This window comes from Polistes fuscatus, unplaced genomic scaffold (assembly GCF_010416935.1).
Source record: "Polistes fuscatus isolate 324 unplaced genomic scaffold, CU_Pfus_HIC Scaffold3, whole genome shotgun sequence".
NCBI classification, from domain to species: Eukaryota; Metazoa; Arthropoda; class Insecta; order Hymenoptera; family Vespidae; genus Polistes; species Polistes fuscatus.
In genome coordinates this window covers 13,157,182-13,173,232 of record NW_025113107.1, presented here as the reverse complement: position 1 = coordinate 13,173,232, position 16,051 = coordinate 13,157,182, and the positions used below count along the sequence as shown (strand labels likewise).

The window sequence follows — 16,051 nt, the reverse complement described above, 5'->3', positions numbered from 1 at the left end:
AAATAAAATAATAATTGCATTTTATATGAAATTTACACACTAAAATGCGTTTTATTTCAAACTATTTGAAATCTGATTCATTTGAATAAATTTTTGTCTTAACACACTTTTATAACCTTCGCCAGTTTCGCTGAATTAATAATACGATTTGAGCAACATATTTCTGTTATCGCATAATTGCGTTTTCATATTATCTTATAACTTATCTCTCATTGCTTCGTTAAACTTATTAATATCAGAGTTTCTCTAAACTGCAAAGATATCTTTCAACACGAAGATTCGAATCTTTATCTAATGGTGAGTAAAATATATTTATATATTTATTATACGTGATAATCGTTGATATGTGTGATCATTTAAATTTATTATCTTATATTGTTCCATTACGTTTAACAAATTTAAAACTTTAAAATTGATTTATGTATTAAACAAAAATAACCATTAGACTTAACGTTACACTATTACAAAACAGATATCACGCGTATGCACATTTTTTAATTTCCTATTACTCGCGAATAAATATCATTTCACCGAACTATTTATACGTCGTATATAATTTACATAGAAAATGATATCAAATATATATTTCATTCGGCACGTGTTTATACATATATACATAAATTACCGATAAATATAGAGAATTTGCTTTAGAAATTTCATGGTCGAAGATACGAGAAGGAATGTGTAAATATAATTTCAAATGAATATTATGTATCAAGTATGTGTATTTATAAAATAAAACTATAAGAAGAAAGATAGATCATATCGGGAATTGATGAATGAATGAATGATGAACGAGAATATTCTTGTTAAATGATGTTACTTGATTCGTTTTTGAGATCAATTCTACATACCGTTACGAACTAGAAATAAAGAGAGAGAGAGAGAGAGAGAGAGAGAGAACTTTATAATTCGACACCGTTACCAATGCGTCTAGCAACGAACGATATTCGATATTATTGCGTATCGATATCGGTCCAATGTCCTTCATTGACAACTGACACTGGTACCGGCAACCAATGAAAATGCGTCCTTACGAATAATAAATCCGTCTCTCTTATTCGGAATGAGAATTTCCGTATAACTATATATACAATCAGGTATAGTAGTTTCGAATCGTTTAATTTGTACTAATCTATTAAATCGAAGAATAAAATTAAATTACGATCGAACAAAGCTAAATATCGATTATTTAAACATATATATATTAGAATGATAATTATTTTTAAGACAAAAAGATACATAGATAATTTTAACTGACACGTTAGTCATTAATATATATAACGTTGGTTTCTCTTCGATCATTTGATCGGTTATCGGAATATAATATATGTATATGTATACATAAACGTATATTTATACGTAAATAGTTATTATATAATAACATGTGGTATCAAATTATTATCGTCGACACCTCGAGAAAGGAATAATCGTTCGTGCGGAAATTTCATCGACGCGGAATATATTCGAACGTGTAGGCTTTTAATCGGTTAGAGGAGAACAGAAAGATACATATGCATATATATATATGAAGGTATATATTTTTGCTTTAATATCGAAAAATCGTTGAATGGATAGATATAGAATAAACAGGTTAGATAGGTATGATGATAGTTAAGTAGATAGAGGGTAAAATATCAGACTCGAGCGTGAACAAAACAGGATGGGGAGGGAGGGACCGAGGATGATAATCGGAGGGTTGCAATCAAGTTGAAATTAAATCGATGAAATAATCTTTATCGAAATCGGTGGTAGATGGTAGAAGAGAAGAAAGAAGGAAGGAAGGAAGGAAGGAAGAAGAACAAGCACCATCGTCATCGCTTTCTGGTATTTCGTTGAAGCAACAGCTAGCAGTGGTGGTGGTGGTGGTTTTATAGCGGTGTTCGTTGTGTAGTTCGACTTGGTGGTGGGGGGGGGGTGGTTGCACGCTGAATTAGGGGTAGCATCAGAGAGAGAGAGAGAGAGAGAAGAACGAAGAAGAGTAGGGAGAAGGACGAGAATAGAAGAGTCGAGTGGTGGGGAGTTTTGAAAAGAGAGAGAGAGAGAGTAGAAAGATGGTAGAGGGGAGAGGAAGGAAGAAAGAGGGTGGAAGGGGACGAGAACGGGACAGAGAATGTCTACAGTAGTAACGGCTGCGTATACGAGGTTTTAACTCATGGGGAAAAGTCCGAGAGAGAGGGTGAAAGAGCTTGAGAGAGAGAGAGAGAGAGAGAGAGAGAGAGAGTAAGCACGAGCTTGGTACTCTCAGTCGCGTGTGACACGCGGCCTCAGCTGCCACGTTCGGAATCTGTCGGAGTTTTCTTCTTTCCGTTTCGTCAAAAAGGCCAACCAAACCAACCAACCAAACCAACCAACCAATCAACAAGGCATAAATAACCCTTCTCGCCAGATTTTACGCGACGTTTTAATTTCGCGAGGAAAAAAAAAAGAAAAAATATAATTTCGAAAAGGAAAAGAAGATAAAAGAAAAAAAAGAAAATAAAAAAGAAAAGAAAAACTAACGCGAGACACGGATAAAATCGTGAAAGGAAAAGTGCGAGAATTGTTTTTTATCGAAACAACGTGTGTTATTGTTCAAATTATTCAATCTACGGTTACTTTTTTTTTTTTCTTTTCTTTTCGTAGAAAGAGAGAGAAAATAAAAAGAAAAAGAAACTTGATGAAAAAAGAATCAGTGTCCTTGTACCGTTAAAGTAATCGTTTACGAAAGATCGTTCGTTCGTTCGTTCGGTTCGTTCCTTCCTTCTTCGTACATTTTTCTCGTCTTTTCTCGAAGTTTAAAGTACTTCGTAAGTTCGAGAAAAGAAGAAGACAAGAAGAAAAAAGAAAAAAAAGAAAGTTTTCTTTAAAGGAAGGAATTAGAATCTCGTAAAAGTAAAAAAAAGAATAAAAAAAATAAAAACGAAGAAAAAAAAGAAAGAAAGAAAGAAGAAAAAATAAAGTTTTCCCTCGGACTTCGGAAGGAAGAAAAGTCGAGGAGGAGGAGGAGGAGAAGCAGGAGGAGGAGGAAAAAGGCACCCACCCCCTTCACTGCTCCCCTAAAATCCGTTCGAATAGATTTTAATCGCGGACGAAGTGTAGAAGTTTCCACACCACTCCTTTTCCCCTTCCCCTTCCTCTCTCTCTCTCTCTCTCTCTCTTTCTTTCTTTAAGCGGCTACTACACGAGAATGTAAGTGCGAGAAAGAAGAAATCGTGGTACGAGTTCTTCTATTCGTAGCGAATCAAGTTTTCTCGCGGACAATGATATTCGTTATCGGACTTCGGAAGGAATAAGTTTTCTTCGGGCTAAAAAAGGGAAGAAAAATAACAGAAGAGGAGAGGAGAAGAGAAGGGGGCGGGGGTGGGTGCGAGGGTGGACGAATCGCGCGTGTCCAGGAAGAAAAATGTCCTTAGAATCTTGACTCTGATTATTTTTTATTTCTTCCTTCCTTCCTTCCTTCCTTCCCTTTCTATCTTTCATTCATTCATTTATTCATTCTTTCACTACGTCTCCTCGTATTTTTCCCCCCACCCCCTCCTCCCCCCGTGATAATATCTAAGGTTTTTTTTATTTAACGATAAGTTTGACCTACGCGTTTTTTTTTGTTTTTTTTTCTTTTGCGTTATATAAATTTTATTTACCGTTATAGTTAGTTACTTTGATAGTAAAGAAAACGCTATGAAGGAAGGTAAACGTAATTTCGAAGAGGAGAGAGAAAAGTTGGATGATGAATCGTTGAGAATGAGTTTAACGTTTGGCGCCAAGTGTCGCGCGTCTAACCTTAGCTAAAGTGTTAAGAGTAATACTGAACTGACTGAGAGAAGAAGAAGAATAAGAAGAAAAAGAAGAAGAAGAAGAATAAGAAGAAGAAATAGTAGAAGAAGAAGAAGAAAGTCTTGTTGAAACCTTACTATTGCTGCTACTGCTGCTGCTACTAGTAGTGGTGGTGGTGATATTACTGGGTGCTGATATTGCTGCTAGAAAACTCGTTATCGTGATTCCTAGTCGAGTAAAACGAAAAAAAAGGGCCCAGTCGATTGCATCGAAAACTTTGACTGAAACCGTGCAAGAAGAAAATGACATTTGTTATCATCAATCTTAACGTCATTCGTTATTATATTATTTCGTTCAAAATCTAACGAGTGTCTCTTCGAAGAGAAAGAGAGAGAGAGAGAGCGAGAGAGAGAGAGGAAAGTTTGAAATCAATAAGCACGCGATATATCTTAACGATCATGCGAGATACATTTGCATTTTGTGTAAGTCTTACGGATAATTTAATTTCTTAATTTTCCTATCTTCCTTCTTAGATATAATAAGCGATTCCAAAGAGACGATGGAATATTAGAATGACGCGTGTGAAATGTTTAGAACGTAATGGTAGAATAATATGATCCTTGTAAGAAGGTATCCTTTTAAAGAATTCATCCGAGATAGAGAAATAATTCAATCGAAAGGTACTTCATTTGGACCTTAGATATTTTTAGATTGGAAACATCGATCGACGTGATTATTATTCGATAATATTTCGGAACTATAGATACCCTTTAATAATAATAATAATTAAAATAAACGTGGGAATTGGTTTATTTGATTTTCCTTTTTACGTTAATGTGTTCAATCAAATGATTTCTATTTATGCAATACAAATGTATTACATATAGAAGGTATGATGCTCTCGTTCGATGAACTCACATGCCCTTTTAGACGGCGATCGTTAAACGTCCCCTCTCAATGAGACTAATTCTTCCTCTTAAGAAAGGCATTAAAATGGAAAAGAAAGATTCTTTTTTGCTTTACTAGAGTGAATAATTTTGTCACGAGGAGGCTGGCTAATTTTGGAGCTACCCCAATTGGGTGGTAGCATGCTCGTGACGTGACGTTGCTAAAATTACGATACAAGTTTGTTGACTCCCGTTAAAATTGTGTATTTATTTTTGTCCATTTCAAATTCATCCATCATTCGTTTTTATCATTCGATGAAATCGAACGAAGTAATGTTTGAAAAGTAAAAGTTGACACGCAAACGATATGATATATTATAAATACATGTTTATACGTTTGAAATAATTGAACGTAATCGGTAAAGATAACCTAACGAAAGTATTTAATTTTCAAAGTTTTGACAATGATTTACACGTTACTAATATATAATAGAAACTTGCAATATGTAAATAGAAGTGTCGTTTGTATTATACAAAACGTAATTTTCAGTCGGGTGTCCCGGACATGCACGAGACTCTATCCAACTTTCCGGAACAGTTTGGTGATGGACCGAGGAAACCGGAAATAAAGGCGGAAATGTTAAAGGAGTCCGACAAAACCACGGATAACAACTTAAAGTGCGGCTGGTTTTGGTTCAGGCCGATTTATTTGCAAAAATTTCGTACAGCCAAATGGGCGCTTTTTTGGTTGTGTTGGGCAGGTGCGATGCAAGGTTAGTATACCTGGCGATGAAATTATTCCATTATTTAGCGTATTACTATAATAATAATAAGATCACTAATGATAACAAATAGAAGTCAATATTTTCGGTAATAAAATAGAAAAATTCAAAATTGTATTGACGTTATTTCAAAGTTAAACGATTGTCGTAGAATTGGAGGAAAGGTGATGGTGGGGAGGGGGTAGGGGGGGTGTTATTTGTTATTTTACATTAACATATGTAAAATAATTTCTCGGCGTGTATTATTCGGCATTGATGAATATCGTTGAACGAGACGAGACGAGACGAGACCGACTACTACTATTGGTGATGATGGTGGTGGTGGTGGTGGTGGTGATAGTGGTGGTCGTTACTCGTTGGTGGAGGTCGACGTTTGCTGCCACTAATAGCCGCGCATTCGAATGCAATTTCGGAGCTTTCGCGAAGGGCTTTGGATAGAAGCGAGATGAACGAAGTAGGAAGGGTGAGTGACGATAACCGGAAATCGAGTTTTCCGCCAGGATAGCAAGGTGTGATGGTAGAAGTAGTGGTAGAAGTAGTGGTGGTGGTGGCTGACGAGAAGAAAGTTCGACGAAAGGAAACTGTGTGTTAGAGATTATAGTCGAGTGAGGCAGTGGAGGGGGAGGGGGCAGGTTATGGGGGGTGGGAGGGTGAAAAAAATCCTAAAAGATGAGAGATTGAGTGCTTCGCAAAATAAATAAAAGGGGAGAACGGGAGAGGGGGAGTGAATAAGCATGAAGTACTTGGTTTAAATAAATTTGTTCGGCCCCTTTAAAAGTTGTTCGTAGAACGACAAAAGAAATCGTTCTCGAGATTCCTGCCTTCTCTCTTCGACGATAGAGTGGAACAAATTGTTGGACAATAGGACTCGGGCGAGTCCCTTGAACGACGTAGGACCGCGATAAGAGAAACGATTTTATTTATATACATATACATATATATATACCATAAGTTTGTAGGTGTGCACGCATTTGTTACGCTCGATGCACGATCGAATACGTATGTATATAAATACGTACGTACGTTCATATATACATCCACACACACACACACATATATATATATATACACGTATACAATCGCGTTTGATCCGTACACCCATCGTAGAAACAAATCGTCGAAAGTATTATACAAGCGCGTATGCAGAAGGGAGAAATCGAAAGAGAGAGAAAGAGAAAAAGAGAGAGAGAGAGAGGAAGCATTGGAGAGCGTCGCGTCGGCTTTAATTAAAATTCTCTATTAGCGTGTACAATGCGATACGAAGGTGGTTAATTTTCCGGATAGCCGACCCGTACCGGATACAACGGTACTTAAGTCAGATTCTTGCTGTTAGTTACGTACGGTCGCGAGTTAACGCGTTAATTATCGATGAGCACCCTGAGAAATTAGTACGGAGGAAGAGGGGAATGGGGGGAGGGGGAGGAAGGAAGCGAGGGGGGGGGAAAGAAATTACTTCCAAAAGGAATATTGGCCAGATTCTCATTCTCGTTTGCACCTGCATAGATATATATACAGATCCAATTCCGTTTTTACAAGAAACTTTTTTTATTACACCGATTTATCTTATCATTTTTGTCAATTTCTTAGAACTATAACTATAACTCTTCTCTATTGTTCAATACATGCAATATATTTTTTTGTTTACACACGTATACTTCGGGAACGTTCATCTATCGTGTAAAAATGGAATAAGGTGTATATATACACTTATATATTTATATATGTATATACTTATGCATATCGTGTTTGTTGGGTAAGATCGTAATATGATAAAAGAAAATAATACGTATAATTTGATTCTGCGACATATCGATCGGCAATTATTCGATTTCTTTCATTAGACTTTCGTTTCTCTTTCTCATCCTTTTTTTTTTCTCTTTTTCTCTTCTCTCGTCATCCCCGTAGACGATATTTCTTCATCGAATAATTCGCAATGAAAGAAACGCGGGAGTTCCCATCATTTCGAGCAGCTTTGGTGTCGCGTCATATATATAATATATATTTATATATATGTGTGTATGTATGTATATATATGTACACGTTTCGTAATTATCCTTGCGCGTGTTTCCATCCACGCGTAGGGGGTGGGTAGGGGGAGATCTTTGAGCTCGCATCGTTTTTTCCTTTAATTATCATCTCGGTTCTTTGGAAGTATACCGAATCACAAGTAGGATCCGTCAAAAGTAGTTATGACCAGGACGTAACAGAGAAAGAAAGTGAGAGAAAGAAAGAGAAAGAGAGAGAGAGAGAGAGAAATGGTTTTTCATTCCGATTTCATGTTATCCAAAGGACCGTTCACAGTTCTTCGTCGGGACACTCTATTAATATTAAACAACATTTTAATGAATTTTCCTCGTCTTCTGGTAGGGTAGGGTGGTCTTCTATCCAATCGGATTTCAAATAGAAAATCCAGAGACAACTCAGGAATCAGATGAGTGTGAGATAAATAACGTCATATAAATATAATAATCACGTGACAAAATTGACTCCAGTCAAGTAACGATTTTACGATTTTCTTTTTTTTTTTTTTCTTTATTTCTTCTTATTCTTATTTCCGTAAAAAGAATATAAAAAAACATAGGAATATATGACACTTGGATTTTTTTTAAAAAGATATATATAAAAATAAAAAAAGAAAAAGAACGATACAAAATACGATGTCAGAATTTATCGCGAAATTTCGTTTAAACTGTATCCCGAAAATAAATTGGAAGTGGATAGTTTGTTCGTCCGTCTAGGGACGATGATCGGTTTCGACCGGTAAACATTGGAAACTCGGAAATCTACGAAAACTCTTCTCTACCTTGCACACATTTACAGATCAATCGTGTGCTAACTGCATTCTTCATCCTTAGTCGTCGTTCTACGGGTCTTTTTCCTACGATTCTTATTACAAAAAGTAAAGCAACGAGAAAAAGGTATTTTTTTCCCTTCCCATGGGTGAAAAGCTTCTTCTTCTTCTTCTTCTCTCTTTCTCTTTCTCAAGGACATACCTCTCGTCAAATCGGTAAACGTTTTATCGAAGATTTAAGAAGAAACGTTAAAGCTCCCGAACGACGGAATCGGATCCCTTAGATTTACTTACCGAACTTTTTCAATCCTAAAACTTAATCGTTATTCCATCGAGTAAAAAGATAAAAAAAAAAAAAACAAATATAAAGAAAAGAAAAGGATAGAAAGTAAAGAAGAGCTATCTTCAAATTCGCGACGAATAATTTTTCTCACGCGTTCTAGGATAATAGTATACGCATAAGTTTTACGTTGGCATGCATAAACGATCGAGCTTAGGAACATTTTTCTTCTTAGCAAACCATTGAATACTATAACGCGAGACGGATGGTTCTTTTCTTCTTCTTCTTCTCATTCTTCTTATTCTTCTTCGGTTCTTTTTTTTTCTTCTTTCTTTTTCTAGGTATGGTCGTGAACGGATTCGTTAACGTCGTGATAACAACTATCGAAAGGAGATTCGGACTTAGGTCATCTCAAACCGGATTGATAGCAGGCGGATACGACATTGCGAGTTTTCTTTTACTCGTACCGGTCAGTTATCTCGGTGGTCGTTCGAAAGCATCAAAACCAAGGTCAGTGATACGCTGTTGGTGCATTTAAATACGTCCGATGCATCCCTTCTTGTCACATTTGTCCTATCCCTATTTATATTAATAATCGATATCATTCAACCATAACGATTGTCATAAGTATTAATTTCCCTCCCCCCTCCCACCTTACCTATACTTGACAATTAAGAATCACCTTTATATTTATTCCGTCATACTTTGTTTTACATTATTATATTTATTATATATATTATATTTTTATATTATTATATTGTTTTTTTATTTTTTATCGCAAGCAACGTTTAAAGATTGAATTAGTTCAACGAATTCGATTCGTGGATTATATTATAGAAAATGTGAATAAATTGTATATTGAAAATCTTGTTCGTTCTTAGGTACATCGGTGTCGGGGTTCTAGTCTTAGGTTTAGGAAGTTTATTATTTGCATCTCCTCATTATCTGATTGGCCCCTACAGAGGTGGTCAACAATCGGAGAACATATGTCAAAAAGCGAATAACGTATCAACTCGTTCAGTAAGTTAGGTTTCTCTGTTTTTCTTTTTCTCGTTCTCACGTGTCAGTAGGATCACGTTAACGACGTTAGAATTTTGTGTATGAAATTTTCAGGTATCGTGCAGTGACATCAACGGACATGTTGACGATCAGCAGGAACCTTATAGCGGAATGTACTTAATCATATTTTTGGTTGCACAATTATTACACGGTGCCGGTGCAGCACCATTTTATACACTTGGTGTAACTTATTTGGACGAGAATGTATCGAAAAAAATGTCTTCTGTATATTTAGGTGAGATAATGGATGAAAATATTTAACAAGGTATTGTTAATCGTGATCGATCTGATCCGATCTGTGAACGTCATTTTAATTTAAATACAAATATTTTGTACAGGTATCTATTACACAATGGCGGTGATAGGACCGGCTTTGGGATACGTGGTTGGTGGTGAACTTTTAAAACTTTATACTGATTTTATCATCATCGATCCTACAACGTAAGTACGCTTGTATGTATTTTTATCATATAACATATATATATATATGTTATAGTAGTATAATTATATTAATAACTACATTACGATATAATGAAATTTATTTGAAAATTTATTTGAAATTTATTTGTTTAATGTTAGAGTATTAAATAATTTCTCGTTAGAAATAGTCCATCTAATATCTAGCTAACAATAGTTTGCAATATCTGAGAGAAAGAAAGAGAAAAAAGTAAATAAAAAGAGATAGAATTAGAGAGAAAGAGAAAAACAGATAGGTGTAACCGAGATAGGTGTTCCATCGATATTTGTCACCTCCAGTTGCCACGATAAACGTTTTCCGCGTTCTTTAGCAGTTCCAAAGCTGCTAGGAGGTATGTTTAGTCGGACGACAGGGCAACTTTATTAAATTCTCTCGAGGATTTATCGGCAGTTCGTTTCGATCTATCCGTTCTCGCGCACCAGAATGCACCCCCCCCCATACGTGAGCGTTTCCCGTCAACTCTTGCATATCAACTTTTAAACGCGAATGGGATAAAGCGAGACGGAAGATACACGTGCAACGGTGACGAATATTTCGACGAACGAATGTAGTAACAACAAAACCATTAACACCACCACCACTACCACCACCACCGGAATTGTGGTGGTACGCAAATACGACGAATATTTTGGGCACATTAATTCGGTTATTTTGGGGAGAGGGAAGAATTACACATACACACACACGCATACACACCTGTTTCATGATTACGAATGAAGAGAAAAGATCTTACTAAATGATTACAATATTATTATAGTTATTATTAATTATTAATCGTTTAGATGAAATATTCAATGCAAACGAGAACAGCAACGACAACAAAATTAAATGTTATTTTTTTTAATAAGAACACACGAATGAAAATTCCTTGGGACGCGATTGGACGGTGACTGCTGTTGCGTTGGTTGTGGAATCTTTAACGTTGCGTCAGATAACGTTCTAAAAATGCAAAGACACGACCGTGACGTGAGAATCGCACCGTTATAAATATCCCTTAGGACCATTAGAGCGTATAATGGGCCGAGATTAATAGTGCATGTAATCCCATGGATATATATCCCCATGGGGAAAATGTCAAGCGGTGAGCCAATGTTTGACGATGACGGCGATGTTACCCTTCAAAACTGTCAGTTCATCCCCCCCGACACTTAGGGCACAATCAAGTTCCATTTGTCTATTCGGCTACCCCGTACTCCTCCTCGTTTAGCCCTTCATCGAAACCCCTTCGAATCGTCTCTTCTCTCACCCCCGACTACCACCCTCTAACTACCACCCTCTAACTCCTCCCTATTTTTTTTTCTCTCTCTCTTCTTTTTTTCTTTCTACTTCCCGCCGTTTCTCTCGACGTTATCGTTGAGTCACTCTAACACGATGTTTCGTGAGAATTGAATTAATGGTCACTCGTTTGCCGACAACGTGGCCCCTTTTTTTTTTTTTTTTTTATTTTTTTGTCTTTAACTCTTCGTATTAAGTAAAAATTTCGAACGAATAATCGTAGAAATTATCAACCGTAGTAGATAATGAAATCTAACGTTACGAGAATTTGAACAGTTTCTCACGAGTTCTTGTTATTCTTTCTAATGATATCGTAAAAAATGTCGAATACTTAAGTACGAAAGAACTATAACTGTTCTTGGCTTTGTTAGAACCTTTCGTAATTTTTTTATTTATACCACTTTGGAATATTAAATCACGCGAAGTACTATTCACAAAATATAAACGAATGAAAATCGTGAACCTAGACGAATGAAATTATTTTTTCAAAATATTTATTAAAGAACGGTAACCGCGCGAGTGGAAGGGACGACGACAATTGGTGGTGGTGGTGGTGGTGGTGTTGGTTTTCTTTGAAATACATTCTAGCAACGAATCATTGAAAGACGAACGTTTACAGAAGCCACGTGCCGTGAATCGTTTTATTCCTTGCTTCAAAGGATTTCCGACATGTATTATAAATATCGTTTATAAAACGTGAAGTTTGGTATATATATATTTGTATACTCGTATTTCCATGTGTGTGTACCTACAATTTCAACTTTCTCTCTCTTTCTTTTTCTTTTCCTTCTTCTTCTTCTTTCTTTTTCTTACTTATAAATTCGTATACAATACAATAATTTTGATTTGAATTGTAACAATCACGAGTATCCGTATAGGATCGGATTTTCGTTTGATTATTAATTCTAAATTAGAAGAACAAATTTTAATTTTATAAGAAAAAAGAAAAATAGAAAATTAAGTACTCGTCGTTAAAAAAGATTATTGTTGCGACAAAATTTTGAACAAATTGTCATTTTGACAATAATAGGAAGGAAAAATTATTGAGGAAAAACGAAACAAACAAACAAAACATAAACGCAGCATATTTTATCGATAACGTATCACCAAATTTATTCTTTCTCGTTGAAATTTCAATGTAAAATAACTTTAGATTAACGTTTGTAATCGCGCGTTAATAATATTTCAACATTTATTTCCTAATACCGTTGATGATCTTTTCGATTAGATCAGATAAGATACGAAAATTTTTGTAATACTAATTTTGCGACAATAAAATATATCGATATAAAAAGAAAAAAAGAAAAGAAAATATAATAACATCCGCGTAATATATAAAATGCGTGCATGCAATCAAGATAATCTTTTCTACAAGATCAAAACGAGGAAGTATATAAAAAAGGAATGTTATTGATTACAAAATAAGAACACAAAAATTCTATCCGTCTCTCTCGTACCTTTTTCTTTTCTTTTTTCTTTTAAATATTAAATAGTCAAATTTTTTTCACGATATAAATTATAATACCATAGTTGGAATGAAATTGGTATGTGTAAAGGATCCATCGTAAATCTCGTTGGTTCTAATAAGTTCTGAAGTTCCAGTCCGAGAGTTTCACCGTTGTCTACGTTGGAAAACTTTTCAAGCAAGAAATTATTATGGTAAAGATGATAAAATGGATGGATACTAACTGGGGGGTGGAGGAGGAGGAAGGGAGGGGGTACTGACGGGTGAGAAAAGACAAAATAAGAATAGAAAAAAAAAAAGAAAAGGAAAGTACCGCGATGATATAGAGTGGCCAAGAGAATTGGGAAAGATGAAAAAGACTCTAGGATGAAAAAAAAAAAAAAAAAGAACAAAAAAGTAGTCTGAACGAGGGTCGAAATGAAAATGCTTAGGGGCCATAGTTCTCGACAGATTATTTCGTAGTTTTACGTTTGTGAAATCGTATATATACATACCTATATATCTATATAGTTCTAGGGAAAACACGAAACTCTACCTAGGAACGAATTTGAAAAAGTTTTTTACCGAAGTTACTAGACGGGTTTTAGTTGTTTTTCTCTTTGTTGATATTTAACTTCGCGAATCATCAGGCAACATTAATTTTCTTCTCGAAAATTCTAGATTTTGTATTTTTATATACGGAAACGAATTAATTATTTTATTTATCGTAAAATGATGTATAATACGCGCGAATTGATGATTAATTTGATAATTTTGATCCATTTAATCAGATCGATACGATATAAATGATTAGAAAAATTAATAAATTAATATTAAAAGAAAAATGATATCTAGATTAAATAATTTTTCTCTAATACGTAAGTTAATTAAACTTCTGAAAAAATTCGTATAATTTAGCCGATATGGAACCGATATTCGGTGGTGAAATTTGAGAATATCACTGGTGACTGAAGGACATTTTTCTGACACAAATGAATAGACATACTCGTGGGAGTATTTTTTCACGGATTGAATGGATATTTCATTATTTGTTAAATAACGAACAGATTTATATATCATATATTAGTTCATTAAGTATGAAATGTTCGATTTTGAACTGAAAGTATTCGGAATAATCGGACTTTACATATTTTCGTTGTTGAAAATACTCGAACATAATAGGACCAATTTGAAAATAATACGTTTGGTAAATCAACATACAATCTCAATTATTTTTATTACGTTATACGATCGGAATAAATTAGTTTAATATATATATATATATTGTATCAATCGAAGCGTACAATTTAAAATGAGAAAAATTGCACGAGAATGCAGGACAGAACAAGCTGTTGCTTGCCGAACGTAAATTTCGCAGGCTGCATAATTAAACGCACGGCTGGTGATAGGAAATAAAACTCTGTAGTATGGCGGAGTTAAATGAAAGAAACTCGTATTAAATGCGCGAATACAGATGGTGCAAAGGATCAACGTTCGACTGAATTGTCCGATTGCATTATTATTATTATTATTATTATTATAATATTATTAGAGGAAAGGTGACGTCATAACCTTGGAAAACTGTCTAAAGATATGATTATTACGCAAACAGAATTAGTTAAGAAATGATCGATCAACTTGCTTGCATGGTTTTAGAGAAAATAAAAGATTCTAAATTCTTGTTTGAAAAAAGAAAAAAAAATACAAAAAAAAAGAAGAAAAATTCTAATACGTTCACCGATTAAGATATTTCTGGCACGATATATATATGTATATATGTATCGTAAAAATCTTGGATCTTTAAGTAGCTTACGTTGAAAAGTTTCCAACTAAAATTACCGGAAAGTTATACGCAAGTAATTCGACGTGAAATTGATCATTCGGTCATTTTTCACGCTCCCGTGTTTCCGATTTTATTTAACAAAATGAGAACAAGATAAAGAAAAAGAAAGAAAACAAAAACATATTTACGAAAACGTAAACTGCAAAGAAAAACAACAACGAAATACATACTTTGATATTTCTTGAAAACGGTGGCCAAGGAACTAAGGTGCGGAAGGTACTTGGAAGGGTTGAGGGGGAGGTTGGTAAAAGGGTATGATGATGGAAATGAAGAAATTCTTGGTACAAAAGGAGCATAATACCCTTTTTCTCGTGGCCATCGTTAAGTGTACGTTGCCACGTTTAATTTCGCAGGTCAAATGAAAAGTTTCACGGGAACTTTAACAGATGGGAGTGTGGGTGGTGGGTGGTATCCCTTTCCTACTATTACTGGGCCAACAGTAACATCAACGTATTCGAGCCTTCGAGCATTCTTGCAGGACTTACCCTTGGATACTCTCCTAGTTTTCCTGTCTTTTCTCTCCTTTCGTATTCCACTGTCTCTCGTGTATTAGAATTTCAACGCAATAGTCCCTTCTTAATCGTGATGTACGGGGGAAAAAATAATACGTTGAACGGCAAAAGAAAACGGGAAAAGAGAAGTAAGTAACGGAAAGAAAAAAAAAAGAAAAAAAAGGGTATATAAAGAATGACAGTAATTACGGTTACAGAACATTGCTAGGATCTCTTATCGAGGCTAAATTATCGAGAGAACCTATAAAGAAATTCGACTGGTATCGAAAATCTCTCTCTCTCTCTCGAAGGATTTTGTGGAAAGGAAAAAATGTACAAAAAGAGAAACAAAAACACTCAGTACACAGCCAGACACAGACACAGACACATACGCACACAGACACATACGAACACCACCAGACACAGACGCGAACAGAAACACACCGCAGCAAAGGAAAAAAAAGAACAAAAATCATATGATTGCAGAATCGGATTAACTCCGGATAGCAAACGTTTGGGTAGGAGCATGGTGGATAGGTTTCTCTGGCAGCTGCAGTTATTTGCTTTGTTCTCGCGATACCGCTTCTGGCGTTTCCTGCAGCAAAGGAAAAAAAGAACAAAAATCATATGATTGCAGAATCGGATTAACTCCGAAAAAAAGACAAAAATCATATGATTGCAGAATCGGATTAACTCCGGATAGCAACGTTTGGGTAGGAGCATGGTGGATAGGTTTTCTGGCAGCTGCAGTTATTTGCTTTGTTATCGCGATACCGCTTCTGGCGTTTCCTGCAGCTTTACCTGGTACGACGACAAATTTTCCACCAAACATTTACAACAAGGATCACTTTTAACCGATCTGTATATATGTGTTTTTCTTTTTTCAACTCTATCTCTATCTCTCGATTACGAAATAATTCGATCTTATCTAACTCGTAATTTATCATCAATGACGCGAATCGGCA

The 16,051-nt window shown here is 35.3% G+C and overlaps 1 protein-coding gene and 1 long non-coding RNA gene across 3 annotated transcripts in view; both read left to right on the top strand.

Moving 5' to 3' along the window:
• The window catches only part of LOC122520121 (solute carrier organic anion transporter family member 4A1), a 28,230-nt gene that overhangs the window by 8,073 nt on the left and 4,106 nt on the right, over positions 1-16,051 (top strand). The window contains exons 2-7 of the mRNA XM_043640112.1: positions 5,194-5,416; positions 8,838-9,006; positions 9,378-9,516; positions 9,610-9,790; positions 9,894-9,996; positions 15,769-15,890. Coding sequence (XP_043496047.1) covers positions 5,194-5,416; positions 8,838-9,006; positions 9,378-9,516; positions 9,610-9,790; positions 9,894-9,996; positions 15,769-15,890 — 937 coding nt within the window. The remainder of the gene's footprint in view (positions 1-5,193; positions 5,417-8,837; positions 9,007-9,377; positions 9,517-9,609; positions 9,791-9,893; positions 9,997-15,768; positions 15,891-16,051) is intronic.
• Positions 1,609-4,143, top strand: LOC122520124. 2 transcript variants are annotated; one of them, XR_006304444.1, is made up of 2 exons: positions 1,609-3,342; positions 3,632-4,143. It is a non-coding gene; the product is annotated as an uncharacterized LOC122520124 (long non-coding RNA). The 2 variants fall into 2 exon arrangements; XR_006304443.1 differs by having other exon boundaries at positions 1,609-3,387.